General features: G+C 51.4%; 1 protein-coding gene across 1 annotated transcript in view; it reads right to left on the minus strand.

The window, feature by feature from the left end:
- Nucleotides 1-12,590, minus strand: part of SWI5 (SWI5 homologous recombination repair protein) — a 13,602-nt gene continuing 1,012 nt past the window's right edge. Inside the window, exons 2-5 of the mRNA XM_063594182.1 lie at nucleotides 12,202-12,370; nucleotides 4,314-4,435; nucleotides 2,966-3,060; nucleotides 1-332 (exon numbers count right to left, since the gene is read on the minus strand). Of these exons, the coding sequence (XP_063450252.1) occupies nucleotides 268-332; nucleotides 2,966-3,060; nucleotides 4,314-4,435; nucleotides 12,202-12,370 (451 nt within the window). The 3' untranslated portion in view covers nucleotides 1-267. The remainder of the gene's footprint in view (nucleotides 333-2,965; nucleotides 3,061-4,313; nucleotides 4,436-12,201; nucleotides 12,371-12,590) is intronic.

Consider the following 12,590-nt stretch of genomic DNA (forward strand, 5'->3'; position numbering starts at 1 on the left):
TCAGTGTACAGTTACGTTTATTGACAAATAAAGTACATGTACCCCTATACAAGTATCACTGCGACATTTCAGGAACCTGGGAACGCCCCTTCCTCCCTGCCCGCCTCTTCTCTAGCCTCCTCCTGATTGGGCTTGGGCTCTCTAGAAAAGTGCTTCTGGCATTTTCTCGTTGGAAACTCTGTAGGTGTGCTGGTTGGGCTCTCAAGTGTTTATCATGTCCACACCCTTCTGTCCCTGGGAGCTGTGGACAAGGGGCGATGAGCCTGCTCAGTCATTCATGTCCAGCCCAAACTCTGGATACAACTCTTTGGTGGTGACACCTCGGATCACAGCTGAAAGGAAGGAAGGCAGGCTGAATGTGCAGTGGGGAGAGGTGGGAGGGAGTACAGCCAATGCCCCGAGCCAGTGTCACTGCCCTGACCCACCCAGGACCACCTCTGGCTTCAAGCCAGTCCCCACACTTGTGCCTTGCCTAACTGGCCGAGGTAAGCTCCCTGCTACTCCTTCCAGGCTGTCCCCCACGGGCCCCGCCTGGCCACGCTGGAGCTCTGCCATGTGCCAGCCACTGTATTCAACAATGGACCTACAAGGACTCCTTGGACCCTCACCCCATTTTGCAGAGGAATGAAACAGAGCTTCCTCGATTCCATTCTCCACACAGAGCTGCTGGATTCATCTGCTTCAAATGTAAGCTGATTGTATGCTGTGCCTGCTGAACATTCCAGACTCCTCAGTATGGCCCACTGCTCGAGTTTGCCCCTCTGCAGCCTCCATGATGCTATTCCTCCTCTGTTCTCCACAAAGACTGGTCCTTTCTCCTGAGGAAGGGTTCTCCTCAGAGGCCTCCCCTGAACACCTATCTTACCCCCACCGCCCCCCTGTTCATACCTCAATATTCTCCCCATCTCTGCCCTTTGTCACCTTCATAGCACCTAACACATTTTGTAATTAACTGCTGAGTCCACTGACTTCCTGGGCATTCCTCCACCCCTAACAGGAAAACAAACCACATGAGAGCAAGAGACTTTAAGTCTGGTTCACCCAAGTGTCCTCAGCACTCTGTAGAGTGCTGGGCATAGAGCAGCTGCTCAGTAAATGTTCACTGAATAAACAAAAAGGATGCCAGGTGCGGTGGCTCAGCCTATAATCTCAGCACTTTGGGAGGCCAAGGTGGGTGGATCACTTGGGGTCAGGAGTTCAAGACCAGCCTGGCCAACATGGCGAAACCCTGTCTCTACTAAAAATACAAAAATTAGCCGGGCGTGGTGGCGGATGCCTGCAGTCCCAGCTACTCAGGAGGCTGAGGCACTAGAATCACTTGAATAGAATCACTTGAACCTGGGAGGCGGAGGTTGCAGGGAGCCGAGATCACGCCACTGCACTCCAACCTGGGTGACACAGTGAGACCCAGTCTAACGAAAAAAAAAAAAAAAAAAAAAAAAAGGGATAGGCCACTGGCTCCAGGTCATATGACCTGGAAGTGACAGGCCTCATGCTGATTCTCGCTACTAAGAGCTTGTGTTCTTTTTCTTTCTTTTTTTTGTTTTTTGAGATGGAGTCTGGCTCTGTCGCCCAGGCTGGAGTATAGTGGTGTGATCTCGGCTCACCGTAACCTCCGCTTCCTGGTTTCCTGGGTTCAAGCGATTCTCCTGCCTCAGCCTCCTGAGTAGCTGGGATTACAGGCATGTGCCACCACACCTAGCTAATTTTTGTATTTTCAGTAGAGACAGGGTTTCACTGTGTTGGCCAGGCTGGTCTTGAACTCCTGACCTTGTCATTCACCCGCCTCGGCCTCCCAAAGTGCTGCTGGGATACAAGTGCGAGCCAGCGAGCCCGGCCTTTTTTTTTTTTTTTTTTGAGATGGAGTTTCGCTCCTGTTGCCCAGGCTGGAGTGCAATGGCATGATCCCAGCTCACCACAACCTCTGCCTCCCGGGTTCAAGCGAGTCTCCTGCCTCAGCCACCCAAATAGCTGGGATTACACATGTGCCACCATGCCTGGCTAATTTTATATTTTTAGTAGAGACAGTTTCTCCATGTTGGTCAGGCTGGTCTCGAAATCCCAACCTCAGGTGATCCACTTACCTCGGCCTCCCACGGTGCTGGGATTACAGGTGTGAGCCACTGCGCCCGGCTGAGCTTGTGTTCTTAACCACTAGGCTACACTCCCCTCACACCCCCATCTTCTTGGGCCCTGATCACCCCGCTCTTTTCATCCATCTATAGTTCCCACCTCCAGTTTTTTCCTCTCCTCCTCTGGGGCCCATTGTCCAATGAAACACAGAGAAGCCCTCCCTGCCGTGGAATCCTGGATGCTGAAGGCATTTCTGCAACAAGTGCCAAAACTCACGCAGCAACTGGGCAGACAGCCCAGCTCTGAACACTACCCCAGCAGTCACTGGCTGCTGAACATCAGAGTGCCCAGCACTCCAAGCCAGGGGATGGAACTGAAGGGTTTGTAGGGGCCGCCTGCACATTTCCTCACCTCCAAGGTAGGCTGTCCTAGCCAGCATGACACGCAGGTGTTGGTGCCTCGGCTAAAGCCCTCTAGATAGCAAGATTTTGTTCAGGGAGGAAACAAAATACTTCCTTAAGACACAAAGGGTCACCCTTGCACTTGCAGCCTCTTTAGCAAGCTAGCCACTTGAGGCATGGACGGTATCTTGATCACTCTGAGTAGGTCCCAGAAGACTGGGGAGACCCTGAGTTCTCAGTCTGGCAGATGGGCAAGCCCCACTCAAACCTGGCTGTAGCTCCAAAGCAGGTTCTGTACTTGAGGAACAAACCTAGGTGGCCAGGGAGACCAGAGGCTGGTCAGGAGAGGGGCTGGGGCAGCCTAGGAGCAGGCCAACTGCTGAAGGTGTGACAGTTGGCAAGTTAGGAGGCCCAGGAGCAAAACCCAACACCCCTAGGCGAGACGACACCCTATGATGCCTGCTTGTGGCTCTGGAGTCCCAACTACTCACCTAGTTTGCCCATCAGCATCTGCCCCACATCCTTGATGTCATTATACTCGTGAAGCTGGGTAATGTAGTCCTCCAGTTCATCCACACTGTAGCCTCTGGGATGAGCGATGGAGAGAGGGGGAAAGACAGCCCAGTTAAGAAAGCAGATGATGGCCCCAGGCTCAGACAGTAATAAGGCATCTGTAATGGCCTACTCGGTGATAGGTACTAGGGATATGGTGACAGCAAGATAGGCCCTGCCCTCATGAAGCTTACAGCAGGGCAGGGATCTTCCCAGGTCCTCACTCCTGGCAAATGTGCCCTGTCTCCTTAGGGTGGGGTCGCCAGCCACAGTGGTACCATGTGACCCTGGCCACAGCTGAGGGACTCGCAGATGGGCGCATGATCCAAACAGCCAGGTGGATTCCCTCAAGTGTGAAATGCACATTCAAAGGCAGCTCAGTCTCTGCCATGTGGCTGGAACAAGAGGTGTGGGGAACTCCAGGAGGCGTTCAAGAGCCAGCTTTCCCTACACACTGAAAACTCCACCTGCAGAGAGAGAATGGAGTCTGTGCAGAGGGAAGCAGAGGTGGAGAACATGGCTCCGGAGACTGGGAGAGCAACAGCTTCCATCCCAGATAGCTTTCCAGTCCTAGTTCAGGCCCTCCCACAGCCTGAGCATCTCCCTACCTGAGAGGCTGCTGCTATGTCCTGAATCCAGAAGCACAGTCCTTCCTTTCCTTCCTTCCTTCCCTTTCCTTCCCTCCTTTCCTTCTTTCCCTTCCTTTCTTTCCTTCCTTCTTCTTTCCTCTCCTCTCCCTCTCCCTCTCGCCCTCTTTCTCTTTCTTTACCAAGTCTCGCTCTGTAGCCAGGCTGGAGTGCAGTGGCGCGATCTCGCCTCACTGCAACCTCTGCCTGCCAGGTTCAAGCGATTCTCCTGCCTCAGCCTCCTGAGTAGCGCACAGTCGTATTTCTATGCTAGGCCAGTGCGACTGGGTTTTTCAGTTACTGGGCAGTTAGAGAGTTAAATCTTTTTTTTTTTTTAAAGACAGATTCTCACTCCATCGCCCAGGCTGGAGTGCAGTGGCGTGATCTCAGCTGACTGCAACCTCCATCTCCCAGGTTTAAGCGATTCTTCTGCCTCAGCCTCCCAAGTAGCTGGGACTACATGCGCGTACCACCGTGCCCAGCTATTTTTTGTATTTTTAGTAGAGACAGGTTTTTGCCATGTTGGCCAGGCTGGTCTCAAACTCCTGACCTCAAGTGATCCACCCACCTCAGCCTCCCAAAGTGCTGGGATTACAGGCGTGAACCACCGTGCCCGGCCCAAAGTTATCTTAACCATGATGGGGAACCCAGTGAAACTTACTCAGATACGAGCTGGGAGGTCTCTTTGTCCAGCATGTGCCTCTTCTCCTTCAGTTTCTGAATGTCAAGGTGCAGAGACTCCTCGCTTGTCCCATCAGCCTGGCCAGACTTGGGCAATGGCCTCTGAGAGGCAGAAAAAGTCATCAGCCAGACTGACCAGTTACCCACAATTCACAGCCTACATGTCCCCCAGTAGTCACTCCCTGCTTCTGCTTGCTAATAGGCACCCTAACCCCCTCAATAAGACTGCATTTCCAAGCCTTCCTTGGAATTAGATGTGGCCCTATGACTAAGTTCCAGCAAGTAGAACTTAATCATCTGGGATTTTTTTTTTTTTTTTTTTTTTTTGAGACGGAGTCTCGCTCTGTTGCCCAGACTGGAGTGCAGTAACCTGATCTTGGCTCACTGCAACCTCCGTCTCCCAGGTTCAAGTGATTCTCCTGCCTCAGCCTCCCGAGTAGCTGGGACTACAGGCATGCGCCACCACGCCCGGCTAATTTTTTAGTAGAGATGGGGTTTCACCATATTGGCCAGGCTGGTCTCGAAGTCCTGACCTCGTGATCTGCCCACCACGGTCTCCCAAAGTGCTGGGATTACAGGCGTGAGCCACTGTGCCTAGCCCCACCCCACAACATTTTTTTTTTTTTAAATAGGGTCTTGTTCTGTCACCCAGGCTGGATTGCAGTGGCGTGATTATAGGTCACTGCAACCTCGAACTCCTGGGCTTAGGTGATCCATCCTCTAGCCTCAGTCTCCAACAATGTTTGGATTACAGGCATGAGCCACTGTTCCCAGCCAATGACTGGGAATTGTCCTCCCAGGAAGAGGGCATGCCTTTCTCTGGCCGTCTCCCTTCCCGCTGGCTGGAATGTGGATGCAGTGCTGGAGCTGAGCAGCTATCTTGGATGATAAGGTACAAGTCATACACTGAAGATGTGGTGGAACCAGATGGAGGCCTGGGTGCCAATGAACTGTTTAAACCACTGTTATTTGAGGTTTTCTTTCACTCCTAGTCAAACCCAATCCTAACTAATGGGCCTGCCCTTGTCCCCAGTCTGACCCCAGAGAATCTGCTCCAGGTCTGTCTTGGGCTCTCTTCCCATTTACAATGTCACTGGTTGTTGTTGTTGTTGTTGTTTTTTGAGACGGAGTCTCACTCTGTCGCCCAGGCTGGAGCGCAGTGGCATGATTCTGGCTCACTGCAACCTCCGCCTCCCGGGTTCAAGTAATTCTCCTGCCTCAGCTTCCTGAATAGCTGGGATTACAGGTGCACACCACCATGCCCAGCTAATTTTTGTATTTTTTTTTTAAAACAGAGTTTCACTCTTGTTGTCCAGGCTGGAGTGCAATGGCGCAATCTCAGCTCACTGCAACCTCTGCCTCCCAGGTTCAAGCAATTCTCCTGCCTCAGCCTCCTGAGTAGCTGGGATTACAGACGCCCACCACCACGCCTGGCTAATTTTTTTTTTTTTTTTTTGTATTTTTAGTAGAGACAGGGTTTCACCATGTTGGCCAGGCTGGTCTCGAACTCCTGACCTCAGGTGATCCACCCACCTCGGCCTCCCAAAGTGCTGGGATTACAGGTGTGAGCCACTGCTCCCGGCCTAATTTTTGTATTTTTAGTAGAGACAGGGTTTTTGCCATGTTGACCAGGCTGGTCTCAAACTCCTGACCTCAAGTGATCTGCCCGCCTCGGCCTCCCCAGGTGCTGGGATTACAGGCGTGAGCCACCGTGCCCATCTGTCACTGGGTTTATAATCTCATTGGATAAAACCCTTCCTTGGGGCTTTCATCTTTGCCCTTTCTGCCTGTAGAAGCTGTGAAGGCCAGTGCCTAGTACACAGCCAATCTTCAGGAAATGTATGTTGGATGAGCTGTCTACACATGATACAAGAAGAGACCGAGGAAGACGGTCTTCCTGGTTTTAGGTTAGTGGCTTGTAACCAGTCACTCAGAGGAATGAGTGAGCACTCTCTGCCAGGAACTGACAAAGGGTCCAGGAGCGCAGCAATGAATGAGACATCAAGCCCAGCCCACTGCTCTCATAGAAGGCATAGCCTAGCCCCAAAGAGAAAGCGCCCAACGATGAAGTTCTTCCTCCAGATGCTTCCAGTTAAAGCTCTACTTACATATCGCCCCATCAGAAAGGCCCTCTCTGACAGCCCTGTCTACAACAGTAACATCTCAATCACTCACTATCCCTTTTTCCTGATTTTTAATATTTTTTGAAATTTAATTTTTCTTTTTTTTTTTGAGACAGTTCTCATGTTGTCGCCCAGGCTGGAGTGCTGTGGCACAATCTCAGCTCACTGCAACCTCCGCCTCCCGGATTCAAGCGATTTTCCTGCCTCAGCCTCCTGAGTAGCTGGGATTACAGGCGCATGTCACCACACTCGGCTAATTTTTCCATTTTTAGTAGAGACAAGGTTTCACCATGTTGGTCAGGCTGGTCTCAAGCTCCTGACATCGTGATCCGCCCACCTCAGCCTCCCAAAGTGCTGGGATTACAGGCGTGAGCCACCGCGCCCGGCCTTTTTTAAATTTAATTTTTCTTTTAAGATGGGGTCTGTCTCGCTCTGTCATCCATGCTGGAGTGCGGTAGCACAATCACACCTCACTGTAGCCTCAACTTTCTGGGCTTAAGCAATCCTCCCACTCTAGCCTCCTGAGTAGCACAACAGGCATGTGCCATCACACTCAGCGAATTTTTTTGAAAAATTTAATTTTTTTGTAGAGATGGGGTCTTGCTATGTCACCCAGTTTGTTCTCAAACCCTGGGCTGGAGCAATCCTCACACCTTGGCCTCCCAGTGTTAGGACTGCAAACATGAGCCACCGCACCTGGCCTCCTGATGTTTTATAGCATTTTTCGTCACCCGACAAGTTATGCATTTCATTATTTTCATTGCCTTACATTGCTTTACATCACTGAAGTGTAAGCTCCATGAGGGAAGGGACTTTTGTTTACTGCTGATTGCGTAGTGTCTACAACAGTACATGGCACATAGTAGACACTCAATATTAATATTTATCAATGAATGAAGTAACCAATAAACGAATTATAAGTCTGAAAAATGCTTTGAAGTTGAAGTACAGTGTGCTATGGGAGAGTCTAACAGGGCAACTGGACTGACCCAGAAGTGGGGATAAGGCTTCTCTGAGGAAGCTAAATTTTAAAGGATGAGCAGGCTTTAGCTTGGCAGAAAGGTGGAAGAAAGTATTGCAGACAAAGGGGACAAAAGAGTTGGCCCTCTGTATCAGTGGGTTTCACAATGAAAATATCTGATGAAAAAAAGCATGGTTGGCCAGGTGCAGTGACTCACACCTGTAATCCCAGCACTTTGGGAGGCCAAGGCAGGCAGATAACGAGGTCAGTAGTTCGAGACCAGCCTGGCCAACATAGTGAAACCCTGTCTCTACTGAAAATACAAAAATTAGCCAGGCATGGTGGTGCGCACCTATAGTCCCAGCTACTTGGGGGGCTGAGGCAGGAGAATCCCTTGAACCTGGGAGGTGGAGGTTGTGGTGAGCCAACATCACACCATTGCACGCCAGCCTGGGTGACAGAGCGAGACTCTGTCTCAAAAAAAAAAAAAAAAAAAAAGCATGGTTGAATCTGTATTGAACATGTAGCCTTTTTTTTTCTGGTCATTACTCCATGGGGATCCTGGCAGCAATCTCCATGGATACCCAGGGGTGAATGTGTATCTGAATGCCTTAAGGCAGGAGACAGCACATGTGTTCGGGGGAATGAAAGTGGTTTCCACGTGTGTGAATGGGTGAGTGAGGGGATAGTGGTGTGAAAAAGAACAAATGCGACCGGGCATGGTGGCTCACGCCTGTAATCCCAGCACTTTGGGAGGCGGAGGCGAGAGGATCACGAGGTCAGGAGATCAAGACCATCCTGGGTAACATGGTGAAACCCCGTCTCTACTAAAAATACAAAAAATTAGCTGGGCGTGGTGGCGGGCGCCTGTAGTCCCAGCTAGTCGGGAGGCTGAGGTAGGCGAATCGCTTGAACCCTGGAGGCAGCGGTTGCAGTGAGCCGAGATCGCACCACTGCACTCCAGCATTCCAGCCTGGGTGGCAGAGCGAGACTCTGTTTTGTTTTGTTTTTTTTTTTTTTAAAAAAGAACAGATGCAACCATGAGTAGTGCTATTAGAAAGGAGAAGAGGCAGAGCCCACTTCAAGAGCTTGGGGTTCCTTTGATGATGCAAGGGCAGTTGGAGGAGTTGGTTTGTGGTCCTGGTTAGGAGGCTGAGTGTGATTTCAGACTTGGCAAGTGGGAAGGCAAAGATTCTGCAGGCAGCTCTGGGTGTCCCAAGAAAGGTCAGGGCTGGAGAGAGATAGGAGGGTTGTGGGCACTGGGGTGGGCTGAGGGAGTGGGAGTCAGACCTTGGAGCAGGTGTGTAGAAAGAGAATGGCAAGAGGAAGAGCAGAGCCACCCGGAAATGTGTGGGCGAAGGATTACCCAGGTGCTGAGGCAAGAGACTGAAGGCACAAACTGTTTCAGTATAATAAAGAAAATAGTTAGAATAAGAATAGTCGCAACACAAATTAGATATAGAGATGATCATGGACAATTATCAATCATTAGTATAAACACTATTAATCATTAGCTTTTAATATTACTCCTTGTTGCACTACTAATATAACCTAAGAATAACCGGCAAGTATAGGGTCAGGTGCTGAAGGAACATTGTGAGAAGTGACCTAGAAGGCAAGAGGTGAGCCCTCTGTCACACCTGCATAAGGGCCGCTTGAGGGCTCCTTGGTCAAGCGGTAATGCCAGTGTCTGGGAAGGCACCCGTTACTTAGCAGACCGTGAAAGGGAGTCTCCTTTCCTTGGAGGAGTCAGGAAACACTCTGCTCCACCAGCTTCTTGTGGGAGGCTGGATATTATCCAGGCCGGCCCGCAGTCATCCGGAGGCCTAAACCTCTCCCTGTGGGGCTGTGCTTCAATGGTCACGCTCCTTGTCCACTTTCATGTTCCTCCCATACTCCTGGTTTCTCTTTGAAGTTCATAGTAGATAGTGGTAGAAGAAATAGTGAAAGTCTTAAAGTCTTTGATCTTTCTGATAAGTGCATAGAAGAAAATGCTGACGTATGCTGCCTTCCCTCTCTTCTTTGGCTACCTAGAAGGGAAGGGCCCACTGGCCCATGATCACGTGACTTGCTTGATCTTATCAATCACTTGGACGACTCACCTTCCTTACCCTGCCCCCCTTGTTTTGTATGCAGTAAATATCAGCGCGCCCAGCCATTCTGGGCCACTACCGGTCTCCACGTCTTGGTGGTAGTGGTCCCCTGGGCCCAGCGGTTTTCTCTTTATCTCTTTGTCTTGTGTCTTTATTTCTTACAATCTCTCGTCTCCGCACACGGGGAGAACACCCACCAAGCCCCGTAGGGCTGGATCCTACAGAAATGCCCACATTTACCTCAGGAGTGGCAGGAAGCAAAGGAGCCAGCCGAGCGGGCACAGAAAAAGAGGCAGGAGAGGTCAGGAGGGTGCTCCTGCAAATAGGCCCAGAGAGGAGCAAGCCCAAGGTACCGCTTAAGAGTTCAGTTCAAGCCCAGGCGCGGTGGCTCATGCCTGTAATCCCAGCACTTTGGGAGGCTGAGGCGGGTGGATCACTGAGGTCAGGAGTTTGAGACCAGCCTGGCCAACATGGCAAAACCCTGTCTCTACTAAAAATATAAAAATTAGCCGGGCATGGTGGCGGGCACCTGTAATCCCAGCTACTAGGGAGGCTGAGGCAGGAGAATCACTTGAACCTGGGAGGCAGAGGTTGCAGTGAGCCAAGATCGTGTCATTGCATTCCAGCCTGGGCGACAGAGCAAGATTCCGTCTCAAATAAAAATAAAAACAAAAAACAAAAAAACAACTCAGTTTCTCAGTTTAAAGCCCCCAGCTCTGCCACGTCCTGGCTATATTCATCTCTCTGGAACTCACAGGCCTCACCTCAACATGGGGACAGTAAAGCGTCTTCTCAAAGGTTGCTGGAAGGAACTGGAAAGATGATGCATGTAAAGTAAGCTGATGGGACAGTGCTCAATAGAGCCTCCTTTTTTTTTTTTTTGAGATGGAGTTTCGCTCTGTTGCCCAGGCTGGAGTGCAGGGTGATCTCGGCTCACTGCAACCTCCACCCCCTGGGTTCAAGCGATTCTCCTGCCTCAGTCTCCCAAGTAGCTGGGATTACAGGCATGTACCACTATGCTCGGCTAATTTTTGTATTTTTAGTAGAGACGGGGCTTCACCATGTTGGGCAGACTGGTCAAACTCCTGACCTCAGGTGATCCACTCACCTTAGCCTCCCAAAGTGCTGGGATTATAGGCGTGAGTCACTGTGCCTGGTCGAGCGTTGTTTTTAAAAATGGAAGGAATGGAAGCTGGGCATGGTGGCTCATGCCTGTAATCCCAGCACTTCGGGAGGCCGAGGCGGGCAGGTTGCTTTGAGCTCACGAGTTTGAGACCAGCCTGGGCAACATGGCGAAAATTTGTCTCTACTGAAAATACAAAAAAATTAGCCAGGCGTCATGGCACACAACTGTGGTTCCAGCTATTTGGGACGCTGAGGCAAGAGGATGGGTTGGGCCCGGGAGGCAGAGGTTACAGTGAGCCCAGATCACGCCATTGCACTCCAGCCCGGGCGACAGAGTGAGACTGTGTCTCAAAAAAAAAAAAAAAAAAAAAAAAAGAAGGAATGAATTAGCATGAATGAGAAAGGCATGATCTGTAGTGAGTTACCGCATGGTCAAAGACAGTGGATACCAACCCACTTGCAGAGAGAAGCTCAATCAGCCCAGTGCTTTTGGCAAACTATGGCTGCCACCCCGTCATCGTCATCTGAGCTCACTGTGAGTTGCCCTTCAGGCCTTGCCTCTGACCCTGCCATCTCTGGAGAGCCCTCTTTGCAAGCCCAAGCCTGGGCTCCCCATCTCAGAACCATGTGCATACTTGTCCTGGAATTATTTTTTTGCCTGTGGCTCCTGGAGGGCAGGGGGCTATCTGGCATACACCTGCATTGCAGCAGTTGCTAAATCAATGAACAAATACCAAGTCTTTCTCGATCTAACTTCTTTTTTGTTTTTGAGACTTGTCTAGCTCTGTTGTCCAGGCTGGAGTGCAGTGGTGCAATCTCGGCTTACTGCAACCTCCACCTTCCGGGTTCAAGCAATTCTCCTGCCTCAGCCTCCTGAGTAGTTGGGATTACAGGCCTGCACCACCACGCTCGGCTGATTTTTTTGTATTTTTAGTAGAGACAGGGTTTCACCATGTTGGGCAGGCTGGTCTTGAACTCCTGACCTCAACTGATCTGCCCGCCTCGGCCTCCCAAAGTGCTGGGATTACAGGTGTGAGCCACTGCACCCGGCCCTCACGATCTACCTTAAGAGTGGTGGTAGTTGTAGTGGCAACTCCATCTGGGGGATGAGAGGAGGAGGAGGCTGCGTTTTGGGGGTGGCTTGCCAGCGAAGAGGAGAGACTATTAGCAACGAAAGGAGTGGCCAGGGTGAACGCCAAGCATTTTCCTGACTGGGGAGCTATGGGTTTGTTTAAAGGCAGGGCTGGGTGAGGGGTGAAAAGAGCGAGGAGGAGAGATGGCTGGTGCTGGACTGGAGTGAAAGGCATCTGAGGAGCCAGGAGACAGGATGGGGAGGGAGAGGAGTTAGCCGAGGACAGGACAGGATAACACTTCTTTGAAGACTGGCGGGCATGAGGAAAGGAAGGGGAGGGATTCGGGAATGACCTGGAGGTTCTCAGTCGACTGGGAGAAGATATGGAAGAGGGCCAAGCGGGGATTGGCTGCTGTTGGGATGGGGAGGGGGGCTGGGAGCGCACGAGGGAAGGTCGAGGATGGGAAAGGGGGTGTGGGGGAAGAAATACTCACAGGGGATCGGAAGGCCCCGCGGCAACTTCGGGTAAGTCTTGGTTCAGTCCTAGAGAGGAATCCGAGGGGAAAGTCTGATTGGACCCACAGCCCGCTGTGAGGACGGGGTACTGTGGGGATGCGGGAGGAGGAGCAGTTGGGAAGTAGGAGCGCCAGGGACTGGATCCATCTGGAAAGGGGGCAGACACGCTCTCAGGATCAGGGTAGAGACCCTCTAGGAAGGGGGCGTTCTGAGACGGGGGTTGTCTGGAGCACTGGATGGGAGTCTTTGGAGGTGATTTCTGGGAAGGGAGAGTCTGGGGCAGGGCTGTGAGGAGTCAGGAAAGAAACTGTGGAGTCCCTTCCTCGCCCACCTCCTGAGCCCTGGGGTCCGAGGCCCCCGGATCAGG

Source organism: Pan paniscus, chromosome 11, assembly GCF_029289425.2.
Source record: "Pan paniscus chromosome 11, NHGRI_mPanPan1-v2.0_pri, whole genome shotgun sequence".
Lineage (NCBI taxonomy): Eukaryota > Metazoa > Chordata > Mammalia > Primates > Hominidae > Pan > Pan paniscus.